The following is a 15860-nucleotide window of genomic DNA, read 5'->3' as shown; positions in this document are numbered from 1 at the left end:
ACAGCAGATAATGTAATAAATATAATGCTGGAATGCAGTGAGAAATGGAATATAGTTAGGAATTATCTGGACAATACAGGGTGATTCGGTCTTTAGTGCGGATATTTTTTTTCGTGGTTCTGTATCATTAATAGAATATAAATCTACAAACAGTTCGATACATTTTATGTAATTTTTTTTTTAATTTATGTCTCTAAAATAACAAAATAATGTACATATTATTACTAAACAAGATATATTCAGCTTAAAAGTGATCTGGTGACGTTCTTTAGGTATCAAACGAAAATAAAATAAACGCACAATAGGGTGACCCTAAAATTCTGTTCAAAAGTAAATAACTTTAGCTAACGATAATTTTGTTATTTTTGAGTTAAAAAAAAAAAGAAAAAATACGTGATCATTAAATTTTGTTTATGTACAAAATATAAAAATATCCGCACTAAAAAAATTTTCTTCCTGTATAATGAAGATCAAGGAGAAGGATGAAAGAGACAATGGGAAGTAAAATAAGACTCGCGACGTTGGTAGGCTTTATGGCAGGAACACCAAACGTCCCCAACATGGGTGTACAATGAGGATTTTCCCCCTACGAAAAAAAAAAAAGTGAAACCACGGGACGGGTTAGCTAGTACGTTATAACTCTAAGAGGTTTAAAGATGAAACATAACTTTACCAAACAAGAAGCTAATAGATTTTACGTCTCTGAAGTCAATATAGTACTACTGAAAACACTATCTGGATAGTAAACATTCGATACAAATAGAAACGTTTTACCCCTTCTGTTTACTAGAGTAAACATTGCCGGCGATTATGTAACCTTCCTTCACGTCGATTAGGGCTGCTACTAGGGACTTTGTGGGGAAAATAAGCCTGCTAGCTTAATATCAACTCGAAAAGAGAGCGTCACCATATTGCCTTGGTTCGTTAGTTTCTCTCAAGGTGAGATTATGTCACTATTCCGATTAGTGTGCGTTGGAGTAAGGTAATTACAAAGAATACTAGACTATTAAGAAAGACTATTAGACTAGTAAGAATGTATGTGTAAAGGTAGCATTCCGATCTTGACGACGACGCGACTGGATCCTGAGCACTAAACAAAAGTGATCGCACGTCGCGGTCGCCAAGAACGAAAGTCTACCCGTGTGCCTAGTGAGAGTTTTCAATATTTTCATACTGATACTATCACGTTGACGTAAACGCAAATTTATATGGAATTGAAACAATTGAAACAGTTGTGCAGTAGTGCCACTAGATGTTTCAATTCTTTAGAAAGTCGCGTTTACGTTGACAGTAACAGTACAAAACTGCCACTAGGCCCTCTGAATAAGGTTCTTATTTGTGGATAAAAACAAGATCCCTTATTTTTTTCTTGTTTTTGAAATTCCTAAAGCCTGATATTTGTATATTTTACAAAAAAAATATATAAATATATATTTCGAAGCATATTATCTTGTTTGGAAAACCCGAAAACTGTTGAATGTTTATTCGATACTCGGACATCGAATAGTAATATACAGACGTGGTATAGTTAGCCAAAAATCTGTAGTATTGTCATAAAGATTCTATATATTCAATCTATATATTTTTTATTTAACTTCGCACACGTTGATTAAGATTATAACAATAAATTTTCTGCCTGATAACCATCTAAATCCATCCGACAAGAACAGATATTTTTTTGTGTAAAATAATAATCAAAAAAACAGCAAAATTTTCTTTTTTAGAACTCCTTATAAAAATAAATCATAAACTTACATCTTTCGACCGAAAGTCTACTTATTTATTAAAGTAACAAATCTCAACAGTTGAAATTTCTTTTATTCGGCAAAATTTTATTATCTTTGTGAGGAACTTTCTCCTGTTATAGCTACCCCTAAAACTTCGTTAGCTAACTGAAGTGAAATGTGAATTTTTTATGCAGCAAACGGTTTACGACCCCCCACGGGGTTGCAAAACGGTGTTATTATTTTACTTTGTGGTCTCGTTGCTGTTTGCTCTATAATATGGTTATTAACCGACTGCAAGAAGGATTATGTTTTTCGCGCGTATCTTGTATGTGTGAATGTTGCCTTGGACTTTGCTTAATCTATTTGTAAAAACCGCATCAAAATCCGGTCAGTAGAACCAGAGAATAGCGCGAACATACAGACAGAAGGACAGGCAGACAGACAGACAAGAAAATTAAAAAAACATTTTTTTGTATTCTATTGCTCATTTCTAATCGCCCTAACTTGATTTTAGTTAAATTTGGTCAAAGTACAGACACTCGATTTCTACTCTTTTATTATAGTATAGATAGATAGATTTGTTTAGAATAACCAGAATAATTACTATTATAGAAAAAAATAATTTCTATCATAATAAATAAACGCCAATATCTTATTTAAGGCTTATTGGTCTTTGGACTCATATAAGTATAGCTAAAATTCATCTCAATAACGTCAGGTATCAAACAAAACCCGTACCATAATATACTCAGAGGCTTTATTCGCCCACTTTAATATACTCGCGTCATATTAAAGTGGGCGGATAATTGTGCCTCTGAGTTTATAATCAATGCATTGACTTGGAAGCTACGACGCCACTGACAGACACGTCTAATATGTATGCGTATATTATGTAAATAAAATAATTAAAGGAATAAAAAAACCCGACTGCATAACATCATCATCATCTCATTACCCTTATCCCACTTAAGTGGAGTCGGAAAAATATATCAATCTTTTCCATTCGTCTCTATTACTCGTCAACTCATCATCCACTCCTTTTACACACATGTCCTCTTTAACACAATCCAACCATCTCTTCTTTGACCTTCCTCTCTTCTTATGTCCTTGCACCGTCCTCCACTTGCACATTCAACATATATAGAACTAAAAAGTTAAAAAAAGCTCCGGCTAGAATTGTATAAACCCCCTCGTTTCTACATTGGCAGTTTAAAAGGAAATTTCGCTTTTATACTTTTAAGACATTTTTCAGTACTTAGGTTTTAGTTTTTTAATCTACTTTTTTGATAAACACGTCTATTTATTTGAAATATATTGCGATGAAGTGGAGACTGTCTAAAGATCACCCATGACGTGAAGACTAGTGTAAGTGACATGTAGACTATTATGGGTGAAGTGAAGACTAGTGTGGGTGAAGTGAAGACTGTTGTGGGTGATTAGATGTGCACAATATGGCGCCACAGGATAGTGAGTGCTCTTGTCAACTGTTTGCTGATGAAGAAACTTAAGACGGCTGTGAGGAAGTGGCGGACAATGCGCCTCTTCCGCAAGCGAGACGGTAAGATTATAACATAGTAGGTGTGATAAGGATAGAAATATAGAGTTTCATCTTTAGTTTTTCATCTCTACTTTTGTATTTCGTAAAGTTTAAAGGTACGACATTAAGTCAGCCATTGACGGTCAATGATTTTCACGTTTCTGCAGCGCAAACGGCAGCGATGACGTTTCATAAGTCGAGCCGTCATGCACGCAGCAACCAATACACGATCAGTTATAGTCGTGGGTGATGCAGAAACGTGAGAATAATTGACCGTCAATGGCGTGCATAAAGATAGATTATATAATAGTTAATGTATATGTGTGCTAAAAAATAAAAGCTTCATGTCAAATTACAAGAACTCAGGGGTTATATTAATAAACTCTGAGATGTAGGACTACTTCTACTTCTATAATCTTCTTATATCTATAATCAGCTTTTAAATTGCCAATTTTTGTAGAATAGATAAAGAAAGATTTGTGAAACAATTTTTACGCGGCATATTTGTATCGGACTAACCGAAGTTTGGATGACGGCTTACAAGAAATGGACCCACACCACTTGGTTCGCTATTTTTATAATTTCATCCGACTATTAATAACGAATCTTCAAGCGGGTTGTAGGGAGCCACTAAATACTGGCGGCTTGAGACCATTGTGTTGAAAGTCCATATGTCCAGCATTGGACGTCCATCGGCTAATCAAGATGATGATGATAAATAATAATGAATATCACTAAACAAAGTCTAAGCCGTATAGTGAATAATTATTTTAATCCTTAGCCCAAGGAATATCGAAATATTCGTATATCAGGGAAGAGCAAAACATCGTTGCGGGAACTAATTGAAATTCTAATGTCGCCTCAAGAAGTTCCATTAGTTCCACTTTAGCTGAACTGAATAAGTCATAGCTTCTTGCGATTTAATTAAATGCTGAAATCTATTGAATTATTTCTTAGAGACTTGACTAGATACGGCTCAGACAAGTTTTAGCAGCGTGTCTGTACAGACTTTGTGTAATGTCTTGTCTGAATGACATAGTTGCCGGTGTAGGTAATAGGGATGATGACAGATTTTTTAAATTGTATATAAATTAAGAGTATGCCAATAGTAAAGCAATTTTGTAAAAGGAACATGGTATGGTGCGAACATTATTTTTCGGAGCTATAGGGATTCAAAGGGTTATATTTGCGGCGCTGCCGCGGATCCCTGAAAAACACCCCATACAAAATGGCACAAACTAATGACGTCGTACGTAATGTAGTGATCCTTAGATTTGTATGGGCGGTCAAACAAAATTACTAATATCTTTGTTATTTGTGCGTTTATGTTTATAGTTCATTTATTAAAAAATGTCACATTTAATGTAAGGAAGCTAAAACTGTATAAATTTTCATCTAATTACGATAAAACATTTTTAAAAATATTTTGAAATTTTATAATCTCATTTATTTTGCAAATATCTAGTCGATCTTTGCTTTTTATGTATAAATTATTTAACATTGACTTTATTTACCCGAATGTATCATAAAAATCAATATATTCAAACCTAGTCATCATCCCCATTGGATAGCGCCAACGTGGTGGACTATTGGCCAAACTCCTCTCATTCTGAGAGGAGACTCAAACTTTGCAGTGAGCCGAATATGAATTGATAATGATAATGATGATATTAAAAGTATGCTAACAATAGACCAATTTTGTAAAAATAATAGTGTATCTGCGATGACAGAAGTGCCATCAATTGGCACTTTTTAAGAGGTATTCCTTGCTTGCCCTGCGAAATGTTACTCCGTTTATGTATACGTACTTGTATTGCAGAAAGAAATTTTTGTTTTGACGCAATTTGTATGTATAACTGTATAGTGCGTATCACGTATTCACAGCGCACGTCTGTGGTGTGGACCTGCTTTAAGTTTTGTCATTTGTTCCCAGACTCATCAGTGACGCGGCAAACATCAATCGAGCCCGTGCCTTCCACTTCTGGGACTCCTGCCCACCTCTCCCGTCCGCCGAACGACCTACTGCAACTGGTAATACTCGTACTACTACGTTTTAACATTTTTATGAAATATTCAACCTCCCAGTCAGTGGCGAAACTCGCCTTGGACAGAGTCCTATATTAAAATTAGTTGGGGGGGGAGGGATAAGCGGGCAATAGCGATTTGCGGCGGCAACTCCTGAAAATCTCTATGGCAGTTTTTTATATGATTTTTTTTCTCAGGAAGAACACGATTAAGTGAGTTTGAATTTTACTAATTTTACGGCTACGGCGGTAGGTACGCCAGCGGATATGAAGAGTCCAATAGCCCAGTGGATATGACCTCTGCCTCCGATTCCGGAGGGCGTAGGTTCGAATTCGGTCCGGGGCTAGCACCTCCAACTTTTCAGTTATTGCATTTTTAGAAAACAAATATCACGTGTCTCAAACGGTGAAGGGAAAACATCGTGAGGAAACCTGCATACCTGAGAATTTTCTTAATTCTCTTCGTGTGTGAATTCTGCCAATTCGCTTCACAACAAATCCATGCAGGTATTATGTTCGCACGACTGTGTTTTTAAAACATGACGTTATTTTTCGAGCAGAGTTGCATTTTAAATTTTGGGCGTTGGAAATAGACCTTCATTTAACTTCATACTATATTTGAACGCTTTTTAACGTCCGTTAAAAAAAACCCTCGTGCGAATGATACCTAATACTAAAAAACTACATAATCCAATCAAAGAATGTATGCTCTACGCCCGGCACTTCGTCTGAATTCTAAATACATAAATAGCAAACTCGTTACAAACTTCTCACTTCTAGAAATTGGTTCACACACTGTTACGAGTACATTTTGGGAACAAGAACTTTGTCGTCGAAGTAAGAAGCTTAATAGCTAACAGACCTGCAATATGTGTTATACGGTTACGTAGTGGGTATACAAAGTAACTAACTACAAAGTTACGTGTAAGTTTAGTTAGTATTAGTGGAGCTCGCTGTTCCAGTGCTTATTTTTGCCTTTTTAACCGACTTAAAAAAAGGGGGAGGTTCTCAATTCGATGCGTATGTTTTTTTAATGTTTGTTACCTCATAACTTCGTCATTTATTAACCAATTTTGATAGTTTTTTTTTTGTTTGAAAGAGTGAACTTCCAGATTGGTTCTATTTATTTTTTACGATAATCGGTTCAATAATTTTATGTTAAAATCAAAATAACTCCAATAGGAATTGCCCATTTTATGGCGTTTATGGTCTTACTAAAAATTGATAAAAATAATTTTTACAAAGGCTTTGAAGGCGGTGCCAAAAAACAAAACAAAGATTTCACATGCCAGTCATATATCATTTATTACTACTACTATTACTATTTTATTACTACTACTACTGCTATTTGTGGAAATACCATTAGCAATACCTATTATAATAGCAAAACCTCTGATCCAATCCAAAGAGAATTGCAAGTGAAACTACAGTTACATGAGGCTTATAACTAGACCTACATTATGTATTACTTTTACGAGTATTTATTACGGGTGCTACGAAGTATCCGTGGCTTGCCCTACGCAGTAGTGTTTTGTTATAGGCGTTTTTTATTTCACTTAGCACCAAGCAGTAAGCCGTGAAAGCCCAGTGGATATGACCTCTGCTTTCGATTCAGAGCCTCCATCTCCAACTTTTCAGTTATGTACATTTTAAGAAATTAAATATCACGTGTCTCAAACGGTGAAGGAAAACATCGTAAGGAAACCGGCTTACCTGAGAATTTTCTTAATTCTCTAGGTGTGTGAAGCCTGCCAATTTGTATTGGGCCAGCGTGGTGGACTATTGGCCCAATCCCTCTCATTCTGAGAGGAAACTCGTGCTCAACAGTGAGCCGAATATGGGTTGCTAACGCTGAACACCAAGCTGGAGTAGTGATTGTTCCACCAACAACTAGGTACTTTTAGAATACAAATAAATATAAATATGTCAATCACAATCAATGGCTATTTATAAAAGTTGCATTTTTTGTAAAGAATGATATGCATCGACATTTCAACTCAAAAGTTGAAAGACAAAAACTCAAAGAGCCTTACTCGTAAAAATACTCACAGTGTAAATTCTCTAAAGCTTTCCTCAGGGAAATTTAGAATTTTAAAGAAATTTAAAACGTTCTTGTTTTTTAGGAGCCCGACGAAGGTCAGAAGTTGAGGGAGCAGCATTTAAGGCAATTTTCTTTTTTCCAACTCCGCATACATTTGAAAAGAGGTCAGAGTCTCATCGCCATGGACAAGAACGGTAAGTCTTTCACACATTTCAAGTCACAGTTGGTCTCACACGTTACGTTACTTTTAGGGGAACTTTTTACCGACTTAAAAAAAAGGAGGCGGTTTTCAATTTTTTTTAATGTTTGTTACCGCGTAACTTCGTCATTTCTTAACCAAAATTCTGTTTTTGTTTGAAATAGTATACTTCCAGATTGGTCTCGACTGGTGGATTTCGACCATTCTTTCAAAATCAAAATCAAAAATCATTTATTTCAAGTAGCCTCAGTTTACAAGCACTTTTGACACGTCAGACCACGTAGTCAGTGACTATTTGTAAAGATTCTACCACCGGTTCGGAAGGCAGGTTCTGCTGAGAAGAAACCGGCAAGAAACTCAACAGTTGCTCTTTTAAAAAATCATACAATATTGTAATTTACAATTGATGACAACATTACAATTTCTTATAGTTTTACTTCCTGTGTGAAGGTGGTTTAACCCACGGTTAAAATTATTAGCGTGTAAATCTAGGCTATATTTCATCCCCGTGTTCAAACGCAACGACGCGGTTAAAATCGCGGTGCATTCGCTGGGCTGGTATAAAAGTAACGTGTCGTATGTGACCAACCTACACTAAACACAACACACCACAATTACTACCACTCACCACCAAGTAGGCTATGCCACACTAGCACCGATCACTGCTATAACATAAAAGCTAACAAAATATTAATAACTTTTTCTAAAACTTCTAAATCAGAATTTGATTCGAGCGTGCTTTGAGAAGAATGAGAATGAAACTAATATTATGAAGAAGAATATTTTTTTGTTTATTTGTTTGTAGCGAGCACCGAAACTTCTACGACTTTAAAATTACTCTTACCAATGAAAGCTGCTTTATCCGCGAGTTATATAAGTTATCTTCTATCTGCTGGCAGTAGTTTTTTTTTATTATTATTATTTACAAGTTAGCCCTTGACTACGATCTCACCTGATGGTAAGTGATGATGCAATCTAAGATGGAAGCGGGCTAACTTGTTAGGAGGAGGATGAAAATCCTAACCCCTTTTTGGTTTCTACACGACATCGTACCGGAACGCTAAATCGCTTGGCGGTACGTCTTTGTCGGTAGGGTGGTAACTAGCCACGGCCGAAGCCTCCCACCAGCCAAAAAGTCCACTACATTGTATATTTTTGACATTAAAATAATATCAAAATAAAAATTTGGATCCAAAAACTAATTACCGGACTAATTAGCTGTATTCACGTAATTATTTAACATCACGGAATATTAAATTGAGGACATTTTTTTAATATGATAACATAATTAAGGGCCTAATTATTATAAATGGCTCGAACCGTTTGATCTAATTCCCATGTTGATAAGCAGCTATGACATCATATCCGAATTTATGTAGTTGTTACTTGTTTTTTTCGTAGTATGTACCTTGTTTAAGCATAGGTTCGTGATAGCCTCTGCCTTAGAACCGAATCCCGTCTGGGGCATGCACCTCCAACTTTTCAGTTGTGTGCATTTTAGGAATTAAATATCACGTTTCTCAAACGGGGAAGGAAAACTGCGTGAGAAAACCTGCATACCTGAGAATTTACTTAATTCTCTACGTGTGTGAAGTCTGCCAATCCGCGTTGAGCCAGTGTGATGGACTATTAGCCTAATCCCTCTCATTCTTAAAGGAGACTTATGCTTAACCGTGAGCTTAATATGACTTGATAATGATTATGGCTTAAGGAAAGGTCTTCACTCATTAGAAACCTATATGCAGAAGGAATTCTCCCTACACCCGTTGGAAACCTTGTGCAAGTCTACCGATCCGGAAACAGACGCCATACGAAATATTATATTGTTGTTTGTTATACAAAAAGGAATTCATAATAAAAACAATATTGACACGTCCGACAGAATGGCCGAGTATTTAATTTGAATAAATTGACTGTTTTATACAATGTAATAAAATAATACCTTTGCATTTGGCATACAAAAAAAAAGAGGTGGAATGGTGGTGACGCGGAATGGGAGATAGGAAATTTTGGGGGACAAAATTAGTCATTGCCTGGATCTCATTTCGACTATCTGTGGTAGAATTTTATTTATGTCTTATTCTCTGTGGATATAATTATCAGACAAAGACAATATTTTTCACAAACTTTGGTGGAGAGAAGACTGAGTAACTATACAAGACGGAGCACTTATAGTAGAGCAAATATTTTTGGTTGTGTCACAAACACTGAAAGCTTCGCCCGCGTAAGCACAGAATATAATATGTACTAAGGTTCATGTGGTATTAGTACAAATCAGTTACCTACTGCTAGCCACAAACGGTAAATTATTCTCACGTTTCTTAGCACGTAACACCCACGACTATAATTGATCGTGTGTTGGTCACTGCGTACATGACTTGTATAGTATGCCGCGTGGGTACTGCCGTTTGCTTTTCAGCAACGTGAGAATAATTGACCGTTTGTGGCTAGCATACTGTGTAACAAAACAGTTAAGTTTTGACGGTCGGATGATTGTTATTCAATCAACACTAGGGTACGTGGTCTTCTTAACTTGAGAATGATTTAGTCTATTTCATTCATCATCATTTTGAACTTCTGACGCAAAAATAAGGGTGTCGTGAGTTTGAAGTCGATATCTGTGTGACTGGCTATAGCATCGTAGCTCTCAATCGGATAGACCGATTTCAATGCGGTTTGTTGATTAGAAATCCACTTTCCTTGCGGTTGTTCTCAGCTATAAATCTTTGGAGACTTCACAGGGAAAAAATAAATAAAACAAATGCGCAGAAACATGTATTTTAAAACTACTATGGATGTTTGTTTTGTCTGATCTAACACGTTCGCTGCGTTACGAGGTCAATTGACCTTGTACGTGTAGCGTGTTCAAGAGTTACGAGGTCGATCGACCTCGTACCACACCAGAGGAAAGTACAGAAAAATCAGTACCGCAGCGAAAGTGATAAATGAAATCTGCTATAGATGTATATAGATTACAGTCTAGACTCTGGAATAGCATAGTGTCTGTCCCGCTATTTTTATGTTCAAGGGCTATAAAGGAGTGATATACAGGTAATAACACAGATAAGTTAATCCATGACAGTGACTGTAAAATAATAATTTAAATTTAATAGTTATAGTAACGAGATACTGATTATACGCAACGCACTATCAAAATGGCTTAGGATTGGAAACACACTTAAAATATAAAACGCCAAGTAGTATGCGCGAAGTCAGTCTGTCGCTACCATAAAAGCAAAGCACTGCTGTAATATTAAGTACACACAAATACACTGAACACGAAAACCTTCATATTTTTTTGTACAAAACTATATATATTTTATATTTTACGTATAAAGTATGAAAACTTTTTTTCTTATATATTTCGCACTTTTATATTTTGTTTTTATTGCATTTATTTTGCGCTTTTGCTTTAACAAACTTCCCATAGACTAGCTGAACACAGTAGATTACAAATAAATCTAGATAATAAAGTTTAGTTTAAATAACATTAAATACATAAATATTACATTTACATTAAGTCGACAGTGTTTGAATTGATCGCATACTTCTGCAAAAACCGCAGATAACAAATAAGCCGCATGAATCCAGAGACCGCAACACATTGAAATTGATAAATTAGTTTTGTAAATGGACATCACAATACAACTAAAATGTCTCATCTAGGTTATATAACTCATTCGTGATTGTGCGTACTATGAATGCAGTTAACTATCCATTCAGTTTGTGGAAATTCAAGTTTAAACGTTAATTTAGTAACGCTGTTCTAAAACGACGTTTTTATAACTCAACAGTGTGATTTCAAATTCGTCTTTATCTCTCTTTCTAAATCTGAACTAAAAATAGAGACGAATTCGACTCAATATCGAGCTAAAAAACATCGTTACAGAATAGTGTCACTGAAACCTGTGCGGTTTCTGCGGTAATACGCAATCAACTATTACATAAAGTACGGCGTTGTTATTGGCAATATCAAGCTGAAAAAAATCTAATGTTTTAAATTTTAAGTTTCCTTAAAGTTCCAAATTTATGGTCAACGAAAAACATCTTTATATAATCGTCGTCTATAGTCTATGAATAATTTTAGTAAAAAAAAATGAAATTGATCTTCATTTTACTCTTTAGTAGTATCCTCATCTAGAAATCTGCTCTTTGTAAGTGGTATAACCATTGCTATTAAAACTCGATTAGATATCATCTCGTACTCATAGGTAAATAGTCCCCTACCATAGAGTAAGCTTTAGTTGTTCTATTATTTTTGGCTTCTTTTTCTAATTCTTAACCTTTTGTGGGGTCCCAAAACCAGGTTTGTTGTCAGGCACCAGTGACCCCTACGTGAAGTTCAAGGCGGGGGGCCGTTTGCTGCACAAGTCAAGAATCGTGTACAGGGATCTGAACCCCGTGTGGGACGAATGTTTTACCGTGCCGATCGAGGACCCCTTCCAGCCAGTACAGTTAAAGGTATGTCTAAATAAAAACGGTAGGTCTAAGATCCTATCATATTATGGAGTTTGGACTGTGGTGGCGTGTGTTGTGGGCGTTGTTTATTTCTTGGAATAATATGAGAAATCATGCCTCCAGTCTTAGCTTTGTTTTGCTCCAGTCTTTGATTTTTTTGAAAGGTTGCCTTTCAAAAAAATCTGTCAAAGATCAAACATAAAGAATATCTAGCACAGGTTAGCCACGAAGATGGTTCTGGCGACTGGAGGTATGATTCTTTATGATATTGATATGACATTGAAAACATCAAAAAACATATGTTTTATACTAAGTTAGACAATTGAAGATCTGGATCCTTGAAACCTTCAAAGCCACCATTAACAAAACTAGATAATTGACTCCCGTACTTAAGGAAGGTATGTATGATAGGTACTGACAAACTTTTAGCCTCCATAAATTAGATTTAGCTGGCTATTGCAGGCACTCGGTAGCTATATCATCTGAAGCCCGTGGCGAACGCATGGGGCATCGACAAATATTTTTTTTTATTTTTGATTACTTGTAAACTCACGGCCTTTCGTAGACTTGGGCATTTTGACAACCCTGAAACGCGACTGTTACTTCCCTCCTTCGGGGAGTCCTGAAAACTAAAACTAATTAATTAAAAAAAAACTAAAATTAACAATAGTGTATTTAACCTAATAAATACAGATACTCTAAGAGAGTGACATTGTATTTAGGCTTGAGTCGTTTGCTAATTAAGTTCGTTCTCTGTATATGTGTAATTTAAACAAAGATCTAACCTGATTTCCGTTTAATTAGTAATGCGGCAAAACTCCTACGTTCCTTATTTTAGGACTTTCGCTACAAAGTACAAAGAACAGTGGAAGTTAATTAGAGACGGCTCGTTTTTGTTTTACTAATTATTCATTACAATCATTGTTACTATTATCCACCTTGTAAAAATAATGGTATTTAGTTCTGTCTTTTCTTAATATTTTTATATGTATGTCGTACCTACCATATTAAAAATATACCTAAACTATGTTTTTTAGATTACCTCTAAAGAACTGATCAATATCAAACAATAGTAGGTATAGTGTCAAAAAAATTGTTTCAAGAATTCTCAGAGGTTAAAACCTACTTCAGGATTTTCAAAAAGAAGTTCAACTTCTCGGATTTTAGCTTAGAAACTGAATTGGGTCTAGAAGTAACAATATTCATGAATATATTTGCATAACCAAATGATTTATTACAACAACTACTATAGTAAACCCCAAAAAGTCGTAAATCACCAATGTTCTCGGTACGAACCGTAACTCAATGCAATTATTAATTCGGTGCAAATTGCTAACACGTTTGCTGAAGGAGTTTCGGACAGTTAATATTAGTTTGAAAAGCATAAATTCCATTTTAGGAATATCGTAATGAAAAGTCCTCTTATCGTATCAAAGTCAAAATTCATTTATTTCAAAGCTTAGTTAACGAACACTTTTGTAACGTCAGGTAATAATATTACTAGATAATGGTGATAAATTGATAATTAATTGAAAACTTAAAATCAAACGAGGGTTCCAAGTGCGCCTTGGTCTGAGAGAAGCCCACGACAAACTCAGCCAGGGTTTATATCCTAATTAGCTACTGCATATAACATAAACGACTTCTCTGACGTTCATTTGCGTATCCAGGATTAGTTCCTGGGGTCTGGCCCCCATCATGACAAGAGTCAAGATTCAATATAAAAATTCCGTCCGTATAAAAAAACGTCAGAGTTATGAGTAGTATAAACATTTACCTCTTCCTGGTAAGCCCGCTTCCATCGTCTGTATTGTCACTTAACATCAGGTGAGATAACAATCAAGAGTTTGCTTTTTAATTTGTTATTAAAAAAAAAGCTAAAAGTTCAAAATCTGTCCAGTGGTAGTTGGAACGGACAGCCAAACGACTGAAATAAAATTTTAGCTTTTCCTCTCAACGTCGTCAAAATTACATTTTTCGTAACGCATTACACCCCGAGTCATGTGTGCGTAAAGAAGTTATTATTAAAAAAAAAAAATAAGTGTCATTACGTCATCATTCTGTAGGTGTTCGACTACGACTGGGGGCTTCAAGATGACTTCATGGGGTCCTGCCAGCTGGACCTCACGGCGCTCGAGCTCGGCCGGGCCCACGACCTCGTTCTGTGTCTCCGAGACCCCAACAAACCCTCGCTGGACCTGGGCGAGATTGTCCTCAACGTAACCCTGTATCCGAAGTCTCAAGAGGATAAAGAAGCGGTAAGTTCCAGTATATAAGTACCTACTAGAGAACGCCCGCGACTTCGTCCGTGAGATAATCAGTAAGTAAGCCTTAATCCCCATTTTTCCCAACTCCATAGGGATGAAAGTTATTTCACAAGAAATAACAAGTTTCTTGTAAAACTCACGTCCTTTAGAAGGTATCGAAATGGGAAACCTGTGCAACACCTACGTAGGTAGGGTTGCCAGTTTAAAAGCAAGGCAGGACATGGACAAGATTCAAATTATCACTTAATTCATTTAATTTATTACATACTATGAAATAAATTTATTTAAGTATATTATTAACCTTAAACGTATTTTATTGATAGTTTATGTTTTTTTTTGTTTCAAATTAAACTTAAGGACTTTTTCGAATGCTTCAGGAAAGCGATAACATAATGTTTATATTTATCATCATCCATCTCTGAGAGTTGCTTAACAACGTTTTGTTGTTAAAGAGGTTTCCGTATTAAGTCCTGTATCAACTTAATGATTAAAAATTGCATTTTTGCTTTGCTGACTCTTTGGTTTTTACTACTACAACCTAATAGCCCAGTATCCGTGGAACATTTTTACAATTTATTACTATCAAGTTAATTTTCTGTGACTAGCTTCATCTTAATGAGATGCTCAATTTTTTATTGGGCCTGAGCAAACTTCTATAAATAACTAAAGTATCTATGGCAAAGAGTATTGTTACTCTATCATGTATGAGTATATCATCTACCTATCACACCTATTTGTGAAAGAATATTACTCGTATGTCCGGATATATCCGAACTGGTGGCACCCCTAATGTAATATATTACATTTGTTGAAAACATTACATTGTTATATTGGAAAAGTTTAATCCTACGTCTCGTAAGTTTAAAGGCTTTAGGAAACAGGAGCGCACGGTAAATTAAAGTTCTATATGAACGGATTACAAGACTCTCGAAGGAAATGGTTAGATATTTTTTAATTACAACTCAATTTAAGCCATTTACTGACACTTTATATTTGACCGATAGTCCATGATTTTTTTACGAATTCTTCTTAAAAATTAGGGATTTAATGATATTATCCTCCTTAATATTTATTTTTGAGTTAAATTGTAACCTTTATTCCTTTCTAAAGTCATGTCTGTCTTCTTACTAAAACTATTCAAAATTGGTTAAATGGCTTTAATTAACGTAAAACGTAAAAAAAAGTCATGAAACAAAGTCAAAGTCTGATTGTGTTATTTCTAGAGTAGGTAATTCGGACTTCAACAATCAAGCCACCCAATGTTCTTTTCCAATTGCCTGGGATATATGTCATTTAGAGATACGGAAAAACAGTGACCAATATAAACTGCACGTAAACGGTGTAATTTTTACAGAGAGTGCTGAGTCATGGCTCGGGGAACAAAAACGAAAAACTGAGGTGCGGCATGACTGGTACTGACGTTATTTATGATGACATAACACTTTACCTAGTTCTACTGGAGTATAGATGAACTATGATGACAGTTGCCTGCACAGGGCCTGCCCCCTAGCCAAGTGGCACGTCGATTCTCTTTCTACGATCATAAACGATTTGAACATTAATAAATGTATGGTACCTACTTCTACTTTAGTATAGATGAACTATAA

At 35.5% G+C, this 15860-nt stretch overlaps 1 protein-coding gene across 6 annotated transcripts in view; it reads left to right on the top strand.

Moving 5' to 3' along the window:
• Positions 1 to 15860, top strand: part of LOC112045501 (multiple C2 and transmembrane domain-containing protein) — an 86458-nt gene that overhangs the window by 41279 nt on the left and 29319 nt on the right. For 3 of the 6 annotated variants that reach the window (XM_024081723.2, XM_052884740.1, XM_024081732.2), the window contains exons 2-6: positions 2980 to 3285; positions 5198 to 5295; positions 7412 to 7523; positions 11835 to 11989; positions 14053 to 14244. In XM_024081723.2, the coding sequence (XP_023937491.1) occupies positions 3168 to 3285; positions 5198 to 5295; positions 7412 to 7523; positions 11835 to 11989; positions 14053 to 14244 (675 nt within the window). In that variant the 5' untranslated portion in view covers positions 2980 to 3167. The remainder of the gene's footprint in view (positions 1 to 2979; positions 3286 to 5197; positions 5296 to 7411; positions 7524 to 11834; positions 11990 to 14052; positions 14245 to 15860) is intronic. The other 3 variants (XM_052884729.1, XM_052884734.1, XM_052884730.1) reach the window with 2 other exon arrangements.

Source organism: Bicyclus anynana, chromosome 2 (genome assembly GCF_947172395.1).
Source record: "Bicyclus anynana chromosome 2, ilBicAnyn1.1, whole genome shotgun sequence".
In the NCBI taxonomy this organism is placed as follows: domain Eukaryota; kingdom Metazoa; phylum Arthropoda; class Insecta; order Lepidoptera; family Nymphalidae; genus Bicyclus; species Bicyclus anynana.
Note: the sequence above shows the minus strand (reverse complement) of the source record. Positions and strands in the feature narration are given on the sequence as shown.